A 23,276-nucleotide genomic window follows, 5' to 3' on the forward strand; every position below is an offset into this window, starting at 1 on the left:
CGGCAGCAGCAGCAGCAGCAGCAGCAGCAGCAGCAGCAGCAAGTCTGGCTTTCAAGAGCCCTTTGCCAGTGCACCCTTTTCATGCCAAGAACTCGACCCTTTATCACTGGAATGGTGAAAGTAACTTTTTCCTGTGCTGCTGGGAGAAACCACATTTATCTTGTTGATATCTAGGATGCTTTTTTATGCATATGTCCACCAAGGGAAAGACAGAATCTGTGTTTGAGCAACAGGGAAGGGAACTGAGGGCTAAGTACAGGACCAGGATCACTCCCGGGATTGCCACTCACTCATCCTACACTTGCTCTACTAGCTTCCTTGGGCAGTGGCAACTTCTCTTCACCAAAATGGGCACCTTTAGTTGCTACTGGAGGCTCTTCCTTTTCACTAAACCTGGACTAATCATTTACCCTCAGTGAGTGATCTCACTACTACATATACAGTGAAATCTGAGGATCCTGTAAAAGAACCTTTTTTTATAGCTCAGAAACCTGGCACCTAATGAAAACTGGCCTTACACTGAGCAAAAGGATTTTATCTCGTTTCTTAATGGTCCAGAAACATACTCTAGAAGCTGCCGCAATTTGGGTAGAGATTTTCAAGGAAGCCTGAAGTTATATCACCTATTTGATTCCTTAGCAAACCTGTATGCGATATTATTTGATCAATGTTCTTGGATAATAAATGCCGTATCACAGACTTCTGGCAGAATTGTTGGTTGTCTTGACAGTGCTATAAAAGCCGCGAGTTGTAAAGACCTCAACAGTTCTCTCTTAAGCTGATTCCGCCACAATTGAATCACATACCCATTAAAAGAGAGCAGCCTGACATGGATCTCAGGAGGTCATCCAAGTTCAACCGCCTGCCCTGTGGCATTTCTGATGGTTGTTGCTGGCATGTCAGTTCTGACAGTTGTTTCTCCCACCTGTTCTTAAAATCCTCCAATTACGACTCTCTCACATCTTCCCCCAGGCTATTGATTCCAGTGCTATCATTACTTATGGAAAGTTTTGCTAACACATAACCTCCATCCCCTTTGCTACATTTCTATATTCACTGCTTCTTGTTCTACCTGTAGTAGACAATGCGCAGAGCAACAAGGAGGGGCATTTATTCCCATTCTCCTTTTTAGTTGTGTACTGGAAGAGAGTTGTCTTGTGTTTGTCACTTGCCTTTTTTTTTTCCCCAGTAAGTAACTCCTTTTCAGTGTTTCCTTATGGCTTTGCACTTGTGGGCTTTTGTGTTTCATTGTTGAATATATTTCTAGGTTTGCTGCCCATATCCACAGCTGAGAGGAAAAATGTAAAGATTGTCTTCTACTGTCTTCTACTTCGCTTAGGGACATGGTTTAGTGGGCATGGTGGTGTTGGGTTGACGGTTGGACTTGATGATCTTGGAGGTCTCTTCCAACCTTAATGATTCTATGATTCTATGTTCATCCATACAGATATCTATCTGCGTGCATATGCAGACGCATATGTATATGGCCAGGCCACAGCTTTTTGCATTGCAAAACCCCTGAGTTGGTCCCTATTCTGCAGTTTTTCAAGGTTCTACAAATACCTGTACACCATCTACATGTAAGTTTATGTTCACATCTATACAGGAAGGAGTGTAAACTCGTTTCAGGCCTCTTCCCTTCCAGACCCACATGATTTTATTTTGTTTTTTCTTGGAGCAGTATTGCTGACTGACAAAAGAGATACGTAAAAGCTAGCTCTGTGTTCTAACAGCCTCAGGATTTCTTATCAGTTTCGCAAATATACCCAGAATAATTATTTTCCTTCCTCCTGTACACTGCTTGCCAGTAAGCACACTGGCAAAACACCTAGCAGTTAGAGTGGAAAAGGAAATGGCTGTGCAGACGTCAAAGACAAAGAGTAATATTTTCTTCAGGAAACAGATGGCTTAAACTAGTATTTATAGCTGTCCATATACGTTAGACAAAAGCACTCCATGTTACAAAATCTGGAGTATCTGGAAAACTGGTGATGCATTATTAAATATGTGCAAGGAGGATGGATGGTGGATGCTGTGTACGTAGCACCCCTTCTTTATTTGGAAGAGGTTGTGCAGCATATTAAGAACCTACCCAATTTCACCTGGCTGCAGTCTCTGACACTTGGGTCAAAGTTACATATTGACTGGTCAATATAACAAAGGAAAGATGGGTACAAATCGAGGTCAATACGTCTGGTGTATGCAAGAAGGTGATACGGCAGTGATATTGTGCAGAGGCAGAGGATGAACTGCAGCTTATCCGGTGCTCGGGCTTTTTCACTTGGGCAATTTATACTCAACACAGTTCTGTGTTTGACAGACGTTTTGGTTACAGGGCATGTGCTACACTTCTCATGCACAATTGTGTACTTACTTGCAACCTCAAAATGCATTTATAGACAGAGAAACAAAGTTATACAAAAGCTAATTATGTAACAGGCTATACTTGGGTACAGTTGGTGTATAGTTAGAAAGACATTTCTGACTTACAATAGGAAATGCAATATAATTTGAGAAATTATTCCTATTATGTCATTGAGAAACCATTTCATGACAGACAATTAAGCCTTGCAGTTCAACACTACAAATGCAGGGACTACATTTTTCACATATCTTTCTGTCAAATTTTCATCAAGTAGGTTTTTAAAAGGCTAAGAAATATTTCAAGGGTACTAGGAGCTGAATCTTAGTCTACATGCAGACAAAAGTTGTCTCACTATGAGATCCATTCGCTAATCCATTAATTCATACCTAGCATATGATGTGCTGACATTTTACTTTACTTTTGACTACATTGCATGGCCATATTCTGACATTGCTGTAATGGTAGGTGATGAAACATGCAACAAATCACCTCTCAGAGAACGTGTTTCTGAGACAGTTACCATTTTGTTATAAATAAGTGAATGTTGGAGTATTTTTTTTACTGTTATGCTGTCAATCGTATTTTGTTATGCCATTGATCTTATGTCAGCTTGATGTTATGAAAAGGTTTCTGAATGACAGTTACAGTGAAATGAATATTAAGTCTAAACTGTTTGGCTAACTTGTCTCCTTCATCTCCTTCATACACCAACTATGATGACTATAGTTATTTTATTCATTAGCAACCTAGTAAACCAATGTATTTGCCCTCTAATATGGAGACTGAAAGGCAAATAAATATTACTAAAATGCTGCTCTAATGCAGGACAAAGCATAGCACACCATCCTGCTGATGAAATAAAGTACCATACTTGCAGTTTTGATACTGCATGTATCCATATGCTGCCCATCTCAAATACCTGAAACAAACAAATGAATCATCCAACCATGAAAAAACAAGGCTCCTAGCAAATGATTTTCATTTGTCAAAAGAGGAGAGCCAGAGATTACATGAAATTGGGAATTCACTACTTCTCTCCAATACCCTATTTATCACCTTTGGTATAGAACTACAAGACAAACAGAGAGAGGTCTTATTCTGACATCTTTGGGGGTGACAGAACATGACAAGCCATTCCTTGTATCTGTGGTGTCCACAGATACAGTTTTACTAGGATACACACTGGTTCACTAGCAAATGACTTCACTACCTTCTTTTGATCAGAAATTTCTGAGTGGACAGGGGAGGAACTTTTCTGCCAAGGGTTGTAATCAGAAGGGGTTTGTGCCTCTGTCAAAAGCTTTGGCTAACTGATATTTTCTGAAGATGTTTGCTAGAAAATCTCTGATCAGCTCTTCTGCCTCTGGGAAATGCTTATGCTTTGCTGACAGAAGCCCGACTTAGACTCATGCCAGGAGGGATCTGCCTGGAGGATTATAAACCAAACAGAAGGAGTTATGGCACCTGGATTCTATAGCTACTAAGGATACAAATATGCAGAGCACACGCTTCAGCCAGCTGCAGATCACAGAATCAGCATTTCTCTAATAGGCATGACATCAGAGTGTACCACGTGTAGGCTTTGGGGCCCTAGGTAGGAAAGAAAGTACAAATTAGGAACAATAAAATCAGCAGTTTATACAACATGAGTTCACCATCTCCAGAGATAAAACTCTCCAGACACTACTTTTCATGCTTACATCAAGTTGGCCTCTCTTTTGCGCTAGCTAGCCCTGAAACTGCTTTCTGCCCCAATGTGCTCAGGAACCATGGATAGTCATATGAACAGCACATGTAGCTCTCACTCGAAACACCCACCCCTCCCCAGCTGTATTCAATTATCCAATTATCTGGGATGGGAGTCTTCGACACAACATCAATTACCTAGCGGATATCTTTAACCACAGACCCTGAACATCTTCTGGCATCCCAATCCTATCTCATTTAGTAATCTCTATTGCCCTACGATACTTGCGTAATTTGATTCACCATGTGCTGTATAAGAATATACTCTGTAGAAATTGCTACCCTGCAGAAAGCAAGTGACTTTTAAATCCTCAGTCTCCAGAATAGGCAACTTCTTTCTTCCAGGATTTGACAATACTTACACCTTGGTCTGTTTCAAATCCTTTCACAGAAGTTCAGTTTTATCCCCCGCTTCAGCTAGATACTACAGATAGCTATGGCAGACTTTACACATCTCCAGTCAGTCAAGATCAGTCAGCAGGATTGCTCCTTCTGCCATTCGCATGACCATAGTCAACACTCTTCACACTCTCAAAAATGCAAATTGCCAATTTGTTTTAAGCCCATCTACCAGACACAGGATATCTCCTTCTTACGCTCTCTTTCAGCACTCTGGCAATTGCAGCACATGTGTCTCTTCTCACTTTGCATTCAGATTTTTCATATGCACACAGACGACAGGAGGCCCAGTTAGAGGTATTGCTGTTCCTGGCTGACAGATATTTTTGGAGGTTTGGTTGTTTCTTTAAACAACACAGCTCAGGTCAGCTAGAGTGCTAGGTTTATTACTTTAGCTCAAAAATCAAAGTGTTGCCAAGTGACAGATAAGAACTGTGGAAAGAAACTCAGAATTTCATTTCTGTAAGTGCAAGCTTTTATTATTTCTATTTGTGGGTTTTTTTGCTGATCCCTCAGTTGGCTCCATTTTATCCAGTAGTACTCTGTGCTTATCCAAAGCCTATAAGCAGGGTGCCTGGGACATTCAGTCATCTTAGTCCATGGTGGCTGTATGGCCAAATGTGATATCACTGTGAAGAGTGACTCAAAGAAAGACATTTATCTCACTTAATTAAAGGCATTCAAATACTAAGTCAGTCTTCTAAGAGCTCTACTACCTCAACTTCCCCTGTAGTAAGTAGGACGGGACTGGTACTCCTATAAATGAGGTATCTATAATAGGTAGGATGAACCACATTCAGGAAGTCCCTCTCTCTTCTCACTGACCAAGGCAAGCCCAATGGTCAAGAGGAACACAGCAAAAAACAGGCAAGAGAAACTGCATAGAAAGCAACTCTATTGTACTTCATCAAAATCCTCTTGAGCGTCCACATCATTTACTTACTAGTTCTGCAATTGCAGGAATTTAATTTGCATAATCTCATAATTTTTATGTCCCTGCCCATTGCAGGGGTGTTAGAACTAGATGATCTTTAAAGGTCCCTTCCAACCCAAACCACTCTGATTCTATGATTGTCTTTGTGATAAAAAATTTCTTTGGCAAACTTTCTATGACTTCCCTATGTTCTATTAGAATAGTCAGTAAAATAAATCCTCATGTTTTGGATCTTTCTCATCAAACTGTAGCAATCTTCAAATGGAAATAGAGCAATACAATAAAAATAAAGCAAATATATACATACATATTTGATATGAATAAATGTGTCAAGTAAAGATTGCCTAGTAGTCTGCTTTTGGATGTTGTGCTGTATGACACATTTAGAGAATGCGCTCATAGTTTACCAGAAATGAAGTGAATTCAGTAAGAGATTGCATTTTCTCTGAAAGATTCAAAGAACATTCAATAAAAACATCATGATGGCTTTGAAAGAGTATGGACTAGGTCTTAGCAGATTACTCGGTAATTTGAACAGAGCTGAGCACATTGCCAGTGTTTGATAAGTAGCAATAAATGGTAATTTAAAATTGCATTTATGCTTTCTTTTTATTTCTACACATTTTAAAACTGAAAAGGGACCACTAAACATTAAAGCAATTCTTGACTCACTGATTGACTGAACTGAAATCCTGGTACTGGACATTGTCTCATTATCAAATGAACACCAAAAAGACCAATAAAACACTTAAAGCTCAAAAGATGAAACAGTGAAGTATGAGAAGTATCTGCACTCAGTCTGTCCTATTAACACTGTCTTTATTTCCTTTTTACAAAAAATAGAAATAACAACAGACAAAACATACTCAAAAAAATCAATGCTTTTGCCTTGGTCTCACTGAGGAGCTGAGCAGGCAGAGTCCTGGCTGAAACTTTGACAGTATATGCCATTGACAAAGGGAAATAAAGATATATGACAATATATCCATGCAAGACACAAAGTACAAAATGCGTTCTGTGGCCCAACAAACATTTTGGAGGTTGCCTGTGTCATAACAATTTTCATATTGTTACTTTTACTCACCCATGCCTTTACACAGCACAGCTTACAAACAAGTTACATATACACATATATCATAAAAAAGTTTTGTCTAACTGCTACAAATTAAGGCATCCTAACAGCTGCTGTTTCGCTGGTGAGGGGTATGTCTCATATTAGTGTTTCAAAAGGATATATTTCAGGTATTTCAAACAAAGTGAGACATCATGAGATGTGGTTTAGAGGAAGAATTCCTGCAGCTCTGTCTCTTCAGTACTCTTTTGACTGTCGGATTTCCAGCTTTTCCTATTGATGTCATCATGCCTGGAGAGGAAAAGAAGAAAATTACTCATGGTAACACTAACAATATAGAGGGATTTGCCTTGTGTTTGTTCACCCTGTTTTATTCCATTTGCAAGTATTGAACTCTGAATTAATCTTTCTCTCTGGGCTTATTTCTCTAGACATGTACTACACAAAATACTTTTAATACTGTGGATTCCTGACTTTCTTGTAGCTCCTATTCTGAAATCAAAACTGGAAACCAATGAGACGATGAGGGGCGTTTTAACTCACGGCATTAATTAGTACACTGTCATAATGTTCTGGTAATAATGGACAGAATGTCCAAAAATTCCTTGTCCTTTAGGGAAAAGTACCATAGTGATAAAAAGATCCACTCCAACAAACATTAGACATATCCTGTTTGTTTCTGACTCCACTTGTAAGGGAATCATCTAGTCCCCATTAATAATCATCAGAGAGAAATAAACACTTTGAGAAGGTGATTCATTGGACTTACTTTATGTGTCTGCTTAAGCAGAAGATGGTGGCAAAGGCCATAGGAAAAATGGCAAGCAGTAATTCTCTTTGTGACATAGGGTCTGTATCTCTTTTAACATTGCAATTTACGTAAAATCTCAGTTCAAATCATTAAGATTTTATTAGATACACAGAGAAGTATAATTTCTCTATAGTCTTCATTTCCACACTAGGTAAATTAAAAAAAAAAAAATTAAAAATCTATCTATTGTGTATGAGACTCAAATGATAGCTTACCAATTAAAGCAGAAAAATTAAACACTAAATATTTGTAACACTCAGTTTCTTCACTTCCTTTCATATGTCCTTGTTGTGAATCCCCAGGGTGTTCCCTCTCTCTTCAATTAACCTTCCAGCTGAAGGATTTTTGATTAAGCATCAAGCCCACAGCAACTTGCAAACAGATTAAAAGGCTCATTTTTAGTTATTACTGCTGAACAGTGAAACTCCTACAATACAGTTGTGACTAGCTGGTTTGTTGCTGCAAAGGACATATACTAGCGGGAGGTTAAAAACCCACAGCAAAAGGCAAGAGTGTGTATAAAAAGTTTGTTGTAAACTCACATATTTGTGAGCCTGATTCTTGTAAACCAGAATAGCTTTATTCCAGTCTACAGTCCCACAAAGAACCAAATATCCACGAGAGACTGATACTTAGGATGCTTAGATAACCTTGTGGTTACGTCAGGATTTAACAGAAACTGACCTTCTCAGGGACCACAGTTGTGGGTCCTAATAAGAGGGCATGAGGGATAACTTTATTTTAAAATCCCCTTCATTCATCTAAATTACTGTTGCCACATACCCAAAGCAACAGCAAAAGACATAGAATTGAGTTAGGGGAGGTAGAATTTGTAAGGACTGAGTTTGAGGTGGTAAAAGAGGAGCACTTAACTTTTTGCCATAACTACTTTTTGGCACTTAACGTGCATTGCTGTTATCAACAGGAATGTTTAGTGTTAACTTTGGAACTTTATTAAAGGATGCTTTCTAAGGCTAAGATAATTTGCATCAATTACGTACTGCATTAGCTTAGACTTGCAGTGCTGAAAGACCCTGTGGGTGAGTCCCCCATGTAGACGCTCACTAGGCACTCCGAAGTCCCCATTTTGCAGCTCTACAGTTGCACTGTGACCGCGAATACGATCATTTTTAGCTAATGCAGATGTCTCTAGGTGACAATGCTGAACAGACTTGCCTTTTACAACTGTGCCTGCTGACCTGAAGGAAACGTATTTCCAATATTACCAATTACTAACCAAATTTCTAGTATCTTCTGGTGCCTGTGTCACCACAGAAATACTAAACACCCCCTCATGCAACAGGCACTGACGCATGATCATAACAGTTCACAACAGAACAACTGTAAATTGTCTGGGACAAGGCCTAAATTACTTTCATATTTATTTTATACTGTACTAGTTTGAATCGTAACTATTTTATTAGGCATACAGATAAACATCCTTTTTCCAGAGTATATATTTGAAGTTGTAATTTATCCAGCACTAGGTCTGGCAGTGGGATATCTGTTAGGTTAGGTCTACTTACTATTTTAGAAGCATGCCCAGTTTACTATATAACAGAAACCTGATGGTAGATTCTGCTGATGGCCCCTGATGTATGAACAAATTTTTGCTGTTGATAGCTGCAGCTAATACAGGGTTTTGTATTGATATGGTGAGTTAGTGCTTATTTTAATGTACTGCAGATCTCAGATGATTTAAAGTGTGGGAAAGAACCGTTCATTGGCATACATGTAAGATGGAAAAAACTACAAGCATTTGCTTGGAGTCGTAATAAGCGAGAAACTAGCCAATCCTTCCAAAAGGGGAAAAATGTCCCAACCCATCCTGCACATCCGAAATTTACTCTAGGGCCTTAAGAAAAATAGGGTGTATCAAATTTTAAAAGGACACTAGAAAATTTAATACAATCCTCTACTATTAAGCTGTGACCAATTTGAAAAAGTAAACCACAAAGCCTTGATGTACTTGGGTATTTTGAATGAAAAAATAAAACAAACGAAATAAACAGAAGCTGAAGACAAAGAAGCTGGAAACTGGTGGACAGGAATGTCACCTGACTGAAGGTAGATTTTGTATAATGACTTCAGATTTCAGAAGATGCTAATAAAATCCCCTATATAAGGGTCTAGAGTTAAAATGAGTTTGGGACTGTGTCCAGAAATATAACCCCCTAATATAACAATCTACAAAGGTTTATAAACACCAAAGACCGCACTATCTTCCAGAAAGGTTCTTTTTCAAAATAGCGCTGAAATGGTAATTACACAGTCTCCCCAGACCACCCAGGGAAAATTCAGACGGTGTCCAGGGGCTTGTAGTACACGTGATGGTGATGTTCTATTATTTAAATTTTACAGGCTACAGGGCAGCAAGCAGTGAACTAATGACAGGCACTCATTTTGTCATTCAAAAATCACAACACATGCTAAAAGGCATCACGAAGGCTGGCTTAGAAGCTCTGAGAGCCTTCAGGTCTATGTTCTGGTTTCTGAAAAGCACAATACATCTTCCATTCTTAAGTGATTTTTGGAAATCTCATGCCACAGACTCTGGCACACAATTTGCCCACTTCTGTCCTAATCTGTGGGTATAATAACAGCCTCCTCAAGGTGTGCCCCTAGTGTACTCTGCTCCTTGTTTCCTACTCTCTGGTTTTCCACATGCTCACTGCCACAGGGGGCAGCTTCAGGACATGGTGCCCAGATCAGCAGTGCCTGGAGGGACAGCCAGGAGTTCAGGCTATCCCCTCCCATCACCCCCCCAGCAGGTGACTGCAGCTCTGCAGCGGCAGCCAGACCTTCCGTCTCTCACTGCTTCTGGAGAAATGCCATGCTGCCAGGGATTTCTCACACAAGAGCATTTCCACGAGGCAATACCGAATTACAACTGGCTACATCCGGGAGATGGCTCTAACATGAGGATGAGATTAATGGTTTTGTATTACTCCACGGTCTGGACAGGCAGCTGGGTGTTTTGACTGGAGGCTGCCCACTGATGCTCCCTCAAACTGCTGCTGTGCAGGCAGTTTTCTGCACTGGAATTTCCCTCTTTGTTTTCAGGATAAAATGAAACCTCTTGGAAACCTTACAGTTCTGTTTCTGGTTTCACATACATTGCGCCAATGACTTCAGAGTAAGAATCCCATTTCCATTACGGAAATTGAGTTTTTAAGTATGGGAAGGTCCTGGCATTAGAAAACAAGCGAACAGAAAAAAATTATTAGACATTTAGAAAAGAGTAACTTGAAAGTAATTTAGCATCCCGAACTGCAGAATGACTAATTTATAATTTTCCCAGAAGTATCTTCAAATGTATAATTTTGGTGTGAATGGCAATCATTTCCAGATCTAATGAAAGGATTTACATCTCAGTTTAACAGAAAAAAAAAAATCATCACAAGAATTTGTGAGTGTTAAGAGCTGAATAAAAATGACAGGTAATTTTTACAAAGCATTTGCTTATAAAATAAACACACGTTTTGTCAAATGTTGTTTTTTCCAACATGTCTTTATGGACCTTGAGGGACTGGTCTCTATCTGCCGGAACAGTCCTGATGGAACACATCTAAATTAAGGAGTTTAAACACAGTCAAAGTTATCAGACTTTTAAAAAACAGATTTAACTTCAAAGTCTGAGGAAGAGTAAGAAAAATGTGTGAAAACAGGAGAGCACTAGACTTAAGGTACAGCATTCTGCCTCATGTTCTCTGTACTATCTATTTAGAGATGAACTGTGGTCTTTTTTCTCTCCTCATGAGAGGAAATTTAATTTCCATTATCATTCGGTACTTGACTTCCATTCAACAGAGGCTGAATACTCAGCCAAAGTGCGCTATACTCCCTAGTGGATTTACGAGTATGAATACTTTCTATACTGGCTTGGAACTGAAATCCTGTAGCCAGTTCAGTGGTGACATCAGCAGAAATCCATCATAACTTTCTGCTTTTCTAGGAATTTAGATGTTCATCTGTTCATCTATTTCCCTTCTTGTGCACCAATCAACGCCAGTATTTCAGTTATGAATAATGCTAGCAAACACATGCAATTTGAGAAAACAAAGCAACAGAGATGCTAAACATCACCATGCATAAGCACATACCAAGCATAGTTATACAGAAGTTCTTCATTCAGCATGCTAGAGGAAAGGCTGGTGTAGCTGAAGTAAGAACCCTAAGGAAGTACAACATCATATCAGTTAAAAACATGCACTGAGCTTACCACATGCATAACACAGAATTCTACCAAAACATGCAGTCAAATAGCCACAATAAGATTTTAACAGATTTCTTTTTGAGTTAGTAAATGAGGCTGAATCTGTTACCTCTTTGAGACGTGTGCTGTGGTCCTTTGGGTTGGTATGCAAATGTGTTCTTTCCACAATTTTGATGTTGGCAACAATGACATGCAAACATGGCCTTTTCACAAACAACATGCATTTTACATTGCAAGCATCAATACTGTTAGAATTACCTCATCCATATCTTCAAGTTTCTTAGGGAACTATGAAAACTGCTCATGACCTTGCAATCTATCAGGACATCTTTGAAGACAGACTGTCTTTCCCTGTCACTATAAAATCTGAATCATTCTTTTGAAAAAAATTGCCATTGTGTTATGAAAATACTTCCATGTTAAATCTGCTGTTCAACTAGACGGTGCATATCTTTAAAGGCTCAAATCAGTAGTTCATACTGTGATTCTGAGTAAACTTTAATAAATGCAGTCCCACTTCAATTTATCGTATTAGGTCTCCTTTGAATTTTTCATTTAATCTCACATTCTGCTATAGCACTACAGTACCCACTAATACAGACTGCTCACTGTTTTCCAGTTCCCTCTTTCCACTGTTTCTTTTCCATACTCATTTTGCCTCCTCTATGCCTAAGATTTTCCTGTGTTTTTCTCCCATTACCTTGTCATACTTTTTACAGTATATAATTCACTATTCCTCCTCCTCTTGGCCTGCTTTATGTTCTTTTTTTAATCTTGAAATTATTCTTTCGCCTCATGTCTTTCCATCTACCTCTTCCCTCCCACCCTGTCTTTCACAGAGGATTAAATCATCTACCATTCCCTCTCACTCAACTCTTTATTGTATCTCCAGATGCTTGCACTTCTCTTCTCCACTCCACAAACACACTGCACTCACAGTATTTCCTACCTCTGTCTCTTTCATTCAATACGTATTCCTTTCTCTTGGAAGATACATTTGTTCAAAGTATTTTCTCCTTTCTTTCAAACAAGAGAGCCAGCTTCCTAACTGGAGACACCCCTCTTTCTGTTGGGATCCCAGAAAGGGCACTCTGTTGACCGCAGAGAGGTGATGATCTGGATCCAGTACATTTTGCTACAGACCAACCATATGCTCTGCCACGAGAAGACTCTGTGCTAGGAGGAGAGGGGTGGGCAAAGAAGGCTGGGTACTGACAGCTTCAACACCTAGGAGATGGCTGTAGCTCCCACAGAAGCAGGAAAGACCATTTCTGCTATTTTTCCTCTTTATATTCTACCACTTATTTTTATGCTGTTGGCCTCATCAGTTTTGGCTATAGGACAGGACAGGGCTAGTTCTTCACTTATTTACTCCTCAGAAATCCCATGGATTCAAGCGTGACATTCTCATTGTATGACTTGTCACTCAGAACAACATCAAACATGATTTCCAGGTGAACCATGTCTCTCTGGAAAGCTTTCAACACATAACATGTGAACCATGTGCACTAAGAATGCAGACTCTGTACACGAGCAATATCTGCCATTCCTTGGAAAAGCCTTCCAAAATTAAAGCAGTTGGATGGGCTTTCTACAGGTCAAATACAGTAAAGTATTTGTGTGCATCCTTTTGCTATAGAAAGGCAGGAAGAAGAAGCTGTCAAACTTATTCATTACTTAAAGAGATGAGAAAAAAAAGGCCCCTCCTCCTTTCAGAGCACTCACTGGCTTGTTTCTTCCTTTTGTGAGAGCTGCTGGACTTCCCTTGCTGTCTGCTGTCTTCCTTCCTAATGAGGTAAAAGGCAGCGTTGATGAGGTTTTGATCAGGTTTGCCGTTTGACAGTTGTTGTTGTTATTTTGGTTGCCACTAAGCGTCTCCATTATGGACCGAAAGGTTCCGAAAGGCCTTTTCAGCTGATCCCCCGCTGGCTCTCCAGAGCTGGGTGGAGCCCGCACGAGTCCTTTGCCCCGGTCTTTATCCTTTTCCTCATTTAGTTCTGACTCTGCTAACTCCACCTGCACCACAGGCTCCTCAAAAGTTACTCGGAGTTTCAAATTTTGGGAGGTTCTGCGCTTTGAAGATGGGGACTTGAGAGCACTCTTAGGGCTGGTGGCAACCTTTTGAGCAGTGGCACTGTCTGTGCTGGATGGAGAGTTGTCTCCACAAAACTGGTTCTGAGGTACAGTACCAGACTGATACGGGGCTTCACTGTCCGGATCGCTGCTCTCTGAAGTAGGGGAAGGACTGTGGCCGTCCACAGACTTAGAGACCCTGATACCAAAAGGGAAGCGACGTCCTGCTGCGGAAGTATGTTTCTTAATCATCAGGTGTAAACTCTCTGTGCTCTCAACACTCTCCACTATGGGCTGAGGCCTCGGTTTGTCAGTTCTTTTCACAGGGGTGTTCTTGTGGTCCTCAGAATTAGCTGAGTCTGTGTCAGACTCGCTGAGTGACCTCTGCATCAGTTGCCTCAGTCTGGCTAACTTCAGCTCCCTTTTCTCTGGCAAAATCTTCTTCACGTTCTTGGAGGATGCATGAGCATCCTGAAATTCCAAAGTCAGCTTTTCCTGCATACAGACATTTTCAGAGATTTCCTTCCCCAATAACTGGCGTAAGATTTTATCTGAGTCCTCATCTTTTATCTTGGCTCGAGTGCGACTAGAAGTTCCCAAGCTGCCAAGAATCTGAATCCCATCTTGGGTGTTCAATTTACTTTTTGGTGGAGACAATTCATCTGCTTCAGATGGTTTCCACTGGGGTTTGCCAGAAGCAGGAGACGATGGCAAGCTTAAAGAAAAAAAGAGGAGGAAATACCACAGCCAAGTTAATGCACATATAAAATGTGAAACTGCCATTTCCAGTGTACGTGTCTGTCTCAGCTTATTGTTACTTATCCTCTTCATCGCTACTCACATGGAATTCATTACTATGATGCCACAGAGAAGATTACACAGAGAAGGATGTAACCCTGCTTCCACTCCTAATTAGGATTTGAGTCTCTTCACTTTCTCTTACAAAGAAAACTCCTTAAAATTAAAACTTAGAATGGTTATTTCAATGCCAAAGATGACTTTCTAGGAAAACTTCAGAGAAACTACTGTTTCCTATTTGTGGGAGTTGACATGTTTTAAAAGGCGAAAAAAACCCACAAGGCCAAATGCCTACTATCCAAGTCACATCATAATACACAAGTAGCTTATTCTAAATACTCCGAAAGTACCAGCTCTCTGCATAGCAATGATTTCATAAATCTAAACTTCATCTGGTATTAATAATAGCCATATAAGACCTCATAAAAAGTCAGGGCCATTTGCACTGAAAACCTTTTCAGATATGAAATACTGAAAAGCATGAGAAAGGTGACATGAATTTATTTCAATACTATTAGAATAATAAATTAAATTTAGAACACCAAATGTTATATAGTGTGGAAACAGCAATCTCAAGTAAGTCTGATTTGCAAAGAACGTAAATTACAGAGACCATTTCTTTCCCCGTGACATATGCCAGAGCTCATAATACTCCACGTTCTTATGTTAAACCACTTTTCCTCTAAGCCAGGGTAAGGTGACAAAATTAAGGTTAGCGTGAGGCAGTGAACTCATAAATTTCATTTATTTTTTTGCAAGGAACTTCTACTCTGATGAGTCCATAGTCCTCACAGTGTACAAAATTCACATGCCTATACTAGCCACCTCATCTTCAATTCATTTTGTGCTTTTTCTCCTGTGGCAAACCGAAACAGACATTGAAGAATATGCATGTATCTACAATAGTCATTCCTAGTAAAAGGGATAGGTTCTCTTAGATCTGCTACTGGCTCCTTGGATGATGATAATATCCACAAGTGAGTTCTAGCTGGAAGGAAAAGTAGTAGCCAACAATGAAATAAAATTCTAAATAATAGAGTATCATTTTCAGACTTGCTCACTTAACTAAAAAGATGTTGAAACCTACCCTTTTACAGGAATAATGAATGATGAGAGATCTGCTCTCACCTGATCTTATCTGATACTGAAAGTAAAACAGTCCTGCTGCTCACCAGTACTCAGATGCGAGACCACTTGGAAAGACCAGTCAGCAAAAGTCACAGAAACCAAATGAGCTGGAAGACAGCGTTTGGTCCCATTGTCCCTGTTGAGCTGGCAGACAGGGAAGACAAAAACCATGATTCTAAAAAAAAGGACAAAACAACTCTTTTCAGTGTTGTTTTCTACTTTACACAAATGCATCTCCAATCCCAATGTCTTTGTTATCTACTTCTGTAACTATTTGCACTTGTCTGAAACACCGACACATGAAATTCAGGGGCAATGGAGCACTTGTCCAGAAAAGCGCTTGAGATTCTGTGAGAATGGAAAAAAAGCAGTCACTGATCCTACAAGATCATAGTTGATGACCCAAAGCTCTGACCATCAATGCCTGCAGAAGCTTTTATGCTGGCTTTATACTTTAACACATATGTAGCTCCCTAACAACCCTGAAACAAGGAGAAGCACTGTGTATGTCATACAGAGAGGAAACTGAATTAGAAGGTAATGATAAACCGAGTCCTATTTGCATGTGAGTTAATTTCAAAGTCTTCTTCAGATTGCTATCAGAGAGAAGTCGTGTGTTTGCTTGACTTCCATGCATCACACTGGAAGTCTATGATAGAAGTCAGAAGACACTTTAGCAGACTCCAGATCCAGTCCTCTGCCTTTACTTTCCTCCTCTTTAATGTTACTCAGTTTGTGTCTATTTCTGGGACTTCTGACAGGATATGTAAACAATACATAAAATTTCTGGAGTTTTAACTTATACAAGCTACTGCAGGCAAAAGATTTAACGAGAGTACGGAGTCTTATTAATCTGAAAGCAGGTTTTGTTGGTAACTGGCTTTATGAATTACCGCTGGCAGTAACGTACAGTGGACCACCACAAGGTCAAACTTTACAACTTTTCTAGGGGTTTCTAGGATCCTCTGCTATTCATCTAATACAGAATATATTCTATTCCACTGTAAATCTGATTTTCACTCTGTTGGGGAAACAGGGACTATTCATTTCATACTCCAAATTTCCAATATTTATACAACATTACACACTGTCAAATTCTAGGAGCTCAGCTTCAAGCACACGAGGTAAAAAAACACATTTAATTCACAGAACACATCTACTATTTAGACAGGTCACAGCTTCTCCTGATAACCAATGTACCATGAAACTGTGCAAATGTACCATGAAACTGTGCAAATCCAGGCTGCAGCATAATTCCAGTCACCTTACCTTGGGGACGTTGGCAGTGACTTGCCCTCTGACCGCTGGGCTTCTAAAAGCTGCTGGAGTTGGTTCTGTAACGTCACACGTTCCACTGTCTGCCTGCAAGAAAATATAAGACTGTTTACCTTGAATTGTAAAACTGTCAGCATTAGTAAGCTACAGGATAACGGATACTACCTTCCAACTTTGTATTCAGAAAAGAAGTCCTCTTCACCTCTACTTTACATAGTAAATAAAAAGAGAAATTATAAATAATAGCATAAACAGAGAGTTTGTTCTTGTCTCAATCCCTGTGGACGTTTTGTGATCACTGTACAAGACCAACTGAGAGACGCTTACTTGTCAGAGGTTATTTATTATACTTCATATAAGGACAAGTGTGGGATCATAGGCAGCAGTTCATTGGAACTGAGTGACTCACAGAAAATAACAGCCCAGAAACAAAGATATGGCAGAGCAAACTTAGGGCCACTTGGTTCTTACTTGTTTGTGTAAAAGAAGCAGAAAGGTACAGATTAAGAAGTCACTTCCTACATTTGGTGGATGGCTTTTACTCAGCTAAATGATAGCTAAGACAACTGCTCTCTCCTTTTCTATCTGCAAATGAACTCAGAGAGGAGCCTTTGCCCACTGGGAAGGGATGGTCCAATCTTCGTCAGCTGCAGGATGGAGCTAAGTACGACCTCTGTGTATTCAGGGGAGTAGGAAAAAACACATCTGCTTGCTGCCCAACCTTACCAAAGGTCCTACCTGTGCTCTGCACCCACCTTATACTCAGTAGTGCTGTACCTACCACAGTCTATCACTTTCAGTGTGGTGTTGTGATCTACGCTACTTTGTAAATAACTTTAGAGACTGATGTTTAAAAAATTGTAATAGTAGATATAAATCGTTAGTAATATGAAAGTAACATCCACACCAGAAACTCCATTTACCATAGAACTGTAATCACAGTCTCTGTTGTCCTGCCATATACTTATTTCCATAAGAAGGACTCCGTTGAACAAGATAACCTGGAAACCTTCAAGTAGTTCTATGAAAATGAAGGAATAGATCAATTTGTCACAAAAAGTTCCTCTCCCTCTCCCTGCTCCCATCCAATTTAGATCTTCCATTCTAACATCAAAACATCCCTTTAGCTTGTCAACTACCACAGATAACATTCAATCTTGTTTAGTGACCTGTAAGTTCCAGTGCCTCTAAACACTGCACAGAGTTATTGGGAAACTACTAGAAAACAAGAGACTTACAACTTTTTGTTACTGTACATATGCTATCTTTCACCTGGAAGACAATTGGTACATTTGGTTTCATTCCCTGGTCCTGATCAAATGACCATGTGAAAATGACTTTTTATCTGCTTCTCCCAGGCTCTGCTTCTGTTGCTGTAGAAGTAATATGTTTTTAGTACTTTTATTCTTATTGGATCTGCAGAACTAATACAGTTCTCCGCTAGTGAGCTGGACTCTTTCCTAGCTCGCATGCCATCAGCAGAGGAGCTAGCTGAGTTCCAAATGCAGTCTTTATAACTGGCAATGTCAAAGCCAGAAAGAATCCAGATGACTTTTTAAACTAGGGGTTGTACTTGCAGAGCTGGCAGAAAACAAACGTTTTACTTTAAACATATCAGAGTGGATCTGAAAAGTGCTGTAGAAATAAGGGTGGGATCTTGACATACTGCCTTGCCATCACATTTTACAATACAACCATGGTTTATGTAGATCCTTTCTTCCTTTAATTTTCCATCTTCCTTCCTCTTGCCTACACACTTCCTTAGACTATTTTAAAATTACTCCTACCATCTGCCAACAGTGGCTTATATTGCAACTCTCCAGATATTCTCTTTTAAGAGCCAGGGAAGTTTTCATCTGAGATTAGATTGTGATGCAATTTATCTGTTTTATTTGCCTTTTATGCTTCCTTCAACTTCTGTTCTAAATATCTAAATAATGTAGCTAGCAGCTTCTTATGATTTTAGCTTTAATGGAAATCTCTGACACCTCTTCTGCTGAGTTAATGTTCTCATTCCACTTAAACATTTTTTTGTGCTAAAAGAATTAAAGTTTCCTCCATTTTCACAGTTTAACTAGTTAGTAAATAGCTCACAGAAACCCACAGATCTTGCCAGCACTATCCCTAAAGACATATAACATACACATATATCTCTAAGATAACATTGAAAACAAGGGATCACAACTTCTTGGAATAGCAATATTGCTAAGTATTAAAACCAGACTGATTTAGGAGACAAGATCACTGTAGCTTCAGGGGAAAGAGGGTCTACCTACTTTATGATATTTAATGCCCAGATTCTGAGGGTCTTAGCTTAGGCAATGTTCCCAGTAAGTAATATATAAGGACCCTTCTGTGTCTACTTAGACAATTGTGGACCCCAGCTACCTCCTAATGAAATCAGGGAGCTCAGTAACTGAACAGGGGACAGGCTGAGGTACTGGGCTCTACTGAAGTTATCGTTCATAGTGTGTTGCCTCACTTCTCCATTTTGTTTCAAATAAAAGAAGAATGGCCATTCTACAAAGCAGAAGATAAAACAGCTTAACTAAGTAAAAAAGAGATAAACACTGTCAAGTTTATACTGTGATTCAGACTGTACGTCTATATAACACTTACTACCACAAAAAAACCTGCAAACAAACAAACCAGAAACTTGCACACACCTTACCATACCACTACAATAATTTTTTATTCAGCTATTTTTACAGCTATTCCTATGAAGTTTCAGGAAAATAATGGATTTTGTTTACAGAACACAGAAAAGTGGTGGCAACAGAGGATATTCAACCACTTTCTCATCTTCATCTTTTGACTCATGGTTTGCTTTCATCTTTGCCTTGCCCGAGATTTTGGCTTGATAGTGTATCAAAAAGATCAACAAGTGTCTCATTCATTAATTGCTTTGCACATCCAGATCCATAAATGTAGGACAGTGCAACCCTTTGGGAATGCAGGTAGAACAGTCTGTCATCAAGCACCGTTGTAAAAGAAGTCTAGGGAAGCATTAATTTTATGTCATGAGTTCTGACCTGGTCTCTTCAGGCCAGGAAAGCCCAAACAATACAAATCATTACTGCTAATGTCATCAGTGCTAGAAACCTTGTATTTGCGCAGGTAGGATTTTCTACACTGGCAATGAAGGTTGTTTTAGACAGATGAAATCAGTGAGGGAATAACTAAGATTGTGAGACCTATGGAGACCTCGGGAAGTAAAATGAAAGCCAGTATTTTGTATAGGCTCTGTGAGAAACTTTTGCGACTGTCCTAAACATTTTGTTTAATTCAGAAAATCCTACTGGTTTGACCAAACTTCTATAATTAGCAAGAGATACAAACCAAAGCTTTTATTTTGAAGCCAGTAACAGCAGTTTTTGTGGGCCACTTTCCTTTTTACCTATGGGAAGAATTGCTTGGTTCCTTCCCTCTTTGGGGGAAAAGTCTCAGTTAATCCTCTTGTGAAGATTGAATGGAACATTTGTAGTTACCACTTATTTCCTTCTTTCAAATATAAAGGCTTTTCTCTCTGAATGGAGACTTAGGCCTAACTCAAAAGGTTTTGCTATACTCCTCTGTATTTGTCATCTGAGCTGCTTTGGATCAATGAGCTGAAAGATGTGAAGTCTCTGGCAAAATGTGATTTTATTGTTCTGGTTTTTTGCCTTCTTTTCAGGAATGGCTCCAACGAGTGTGATGGATAGGGATAACTTCTCTCTAGAACTGCTCTGTGTTGCCTTGATGACTGGAAGAGCTCATAAAAAAACAATGAAAGATGGTACTTCCTTTGGTTTAGGACTTGAAGATAGGTCTTGCTAGGTGCTAGTCTAAGACAGTTTCTGCACTGCTGTTCTTGCACAGTATCAACCATTCCAGTCTTCCTGTGGTTGGGGACATACAGTGTTATCAGAGAGAGGCTCTTATTCCTGGCTAGTAAGGCACCCAGAATAAAAGAAGATTTTATGGTCACCTCATGTTTACAGCAGCTGAGGGAAGGCTGGGAAGCACGTAAGGGCTTTCTGTGTTGATATTGACCATTCAAGTAATTCATCATGATACAATCATAACTCCTCTGTCTCTAGAACAATGTCCATTAACACCAGCAGAACTAGGTGGAGAAAATACAGGAAAGCCAGCTCAGCTTCCCAAGTTGGAGCTATTCCTATGTAACAGCAGTTTGAAGTAACTTAGACTGCAAACTGGACTTCCATCTGTTGCCACCTGATACTTTCAGGATCTTCAGAGGTGCTGTAGCCAATGAATTCTCCTGCTATGCTAAAGGTAAGGCCTCTTGAGAAGCTGCCCTAGGCATGTACTTCGTACCATCCTTGGATTTTTATGCAGGATAGGGTTGCAAAACAGGGCAAGAGTCTCCTTCCATCATCCACTCTGGCTCCTGAGCATGGGCCTCTGAACATGGTCCATTGCTTCTATGAGAGCCACTCATGGCCTGAGGCTTGCAGGCCAAATAGCCATGCAGAAGCTGTTCTTTCAAGCACAAAATAGAATATTTCACTGCCTCAATAAACTACAACAGGGTTGCACAAGAGACTCACACCTCTTTGTAGAAGAGGAAGAAAATGCTGCTGGTGTACTTACTGGAGCGAAATCGGAAGCCTGAAAAAACAGGCTGCTGAAGGGAAGCAGATTTAACTCCAGCTGAGACAAGTAAAGGAACCCATCAGGAGCCCGATAAGAATAATTTAAATTACTTCCTATGCATGCAGTCTGTGAGATGACAGGGGCGACACTTGGAAAAGTGTTAATGTTTTTGTCAGGAAAGTCAGGACTAGACTATTTCTATGGGGGTAAACAGCCTGCTGACTGACATAACAAGTCTTTCTTTTCCATATGAGAGGTAACACATATCAAGTACTGGGAGAGCACTGAAGAGAACTGAAATGTGGAGAATGTGTGGTTGCCATTTCTACTTCCTGGTGTGTGCATTTTTTTTCTGCTGAGTTATAGGGAAAATAAATTTCATTACATATTGAGATGAGTCAGGTGTTAATGCAGGCTACTCAGGCAATAGCCTATGTTCTGTTTTTTCCTTTATATCAGCTGATTTATATATTTTAGTATTTCTCAGCAAATGAACTGACTACAAAACACCTGGTACTTCGAAACGTCCAGTGAACAGTGTCAGACTGTAAAATTATGAAAACTGAAAATTATAATAATCCTTAGTTCACTGTTTGTATTTATGAGAGTATAAATGTAAAAGAAGAGTGAAGATACCACAAAGAGAAAATGACTTCATAATATAAAACTTAGCGGTACAAACATAAAAATAAGCATACTTCAAATGCAGGAAGACATTCTGTAATGACAGAGATGACTGCTACTACACATTCCTTTTTCTGTAAAAACAGTACAAAATAGATACCTGGTTATACCCAAAGAGTGAATTAATAATATAGATAATTTTTACCCTTATTTTCAAGACATCCGGTTTGAAACTAAAAATTGTATCACTGTAATTGGTTGGCCCCTGCTGGCAGCCAAGCACCCACACAGCCAGTCTCTCACTCCCCCTACCCCTCCGTAGGATGGGGGCAGAAAATAGGAAGGACAGAAGCAAAAAGCTCATTGGTCTTAATTCATTGCCAGTTAGCGTAAGTATTTCATTACTGATTCAGGTATTAGGAAACAAAAAAGGACAGACATTTAAAACACCTATCCTCCCCTTTTCCAGGCTCAACTTCACTCCCAGGTTCATCTGCACTCCAAGCCCCTCTTCTCCTCCATTCTCAGGCTTTGCTCCAGACACCTCTCTTACCCTCTTGTCATCATTGCAGGTTACACCCAGTCTTTTCAGTGAGGCAACGAGCAGCACAGGTCAGAGTTTGTGTGTAGCAGTTTCTCTCTGCTGCTCGTTCCTTCTCACTTTTTCCTGTGCTCTACTGTGGGTCCTTTACAGGCTGCAGTCCATTTGGGGAAGCACCAGCTCTGGTGTGGGCTTATCCATGCGCTGCAGTCCTTTCAAGGTGAGTACCTGTTCTAGTATGGGTACTCCATGGGCCACAGTCCCTTTGGGGGTGTGCCCGCTCCACCATGGTGCACGTCATGCTCCTCTGACCTTGCTGTTCCCTCTGTTTGTCACTCTTCTGTTCCCTCGTCCTCTCTGGCATTTTCTGCCCCTTCTCAAATATGTTTTCGCAGAGGTGCCACCAACTTGGTTGATGGGCTTAGCTGTGTCCTGCAGTGGGTCTGTTGCGGAGCTGGCTGGAACCAGTTGTGCCTGGCAAAGGGCAGCCCCTCACCTGTTCCCACAGAGGCCACCCCTGCAGCTCCCCTGCTAAAAGAGTTTTGTAATTTATACCCAGTACAATTACCCACATGCTGCTTGCATAAAATTATATGGTCTCCTCTAAACATGGGATTGTCAGAAGCCATTTTCATGCCTTGTGGTAGCTGACAAGCTCTTGATCATGTATGTAAGTTGGAACAACGTTAGGTCAG

General features: G+C 40.0%; 1 protein-coding gene across 1 annotated transcript in view; it reads right to left on the bottom strand.

Annotated features, from left to right (window-relative positions):
* Positions 1 to 6,728: 6,728 nt before the first annotated feature.
* Positions 6,729 to 23,276, bottom strand: part of SNCAIP (synuclein, alpha interacting protein) — a 55,047-nt gene continuing 38,499 nt past the window's right edge. The window contains exons 8-10 of the mRNA XM_009321106.1: positions 16,812 to 16,904; positions 13,269 to 14,331; positions 6,729 to 6,807 (exon numbers count right to left, since the gene is read on the bottom strand). Coding sequence (XP_009319381.1) covers positions 6,802 to 6,807; positions 13,269 to 14,331; positions 16,812 to 16,904 — 1,162 coding nt within the window. The 3' untranslated portion in view covers positions 6,729 to 6,801. The remainder of the gene's footprint in view (positions 6,808 to 13,268; positions 14,332 to 16,811; positions 16,905 to 23,276) is intronic.

Source organism: Pygoscelis adeliae, unplaced genomic scaffold (genome assembly GCF_000699105.1).
Source record: "Pygoscelis adeliae isolate BGI_AS28 unplaced genomic scaffold, ASM69910v1 Scaffold83, whole genome shotgun sequence".
Classification (NCBI taxonomy): domain Eukaryota; kingdom Metazoa; phylum Chordata; class Aves; order Sphenisciformes; family Spheniscidae; genus Pygoscelis; species Pygoscelis adeliae.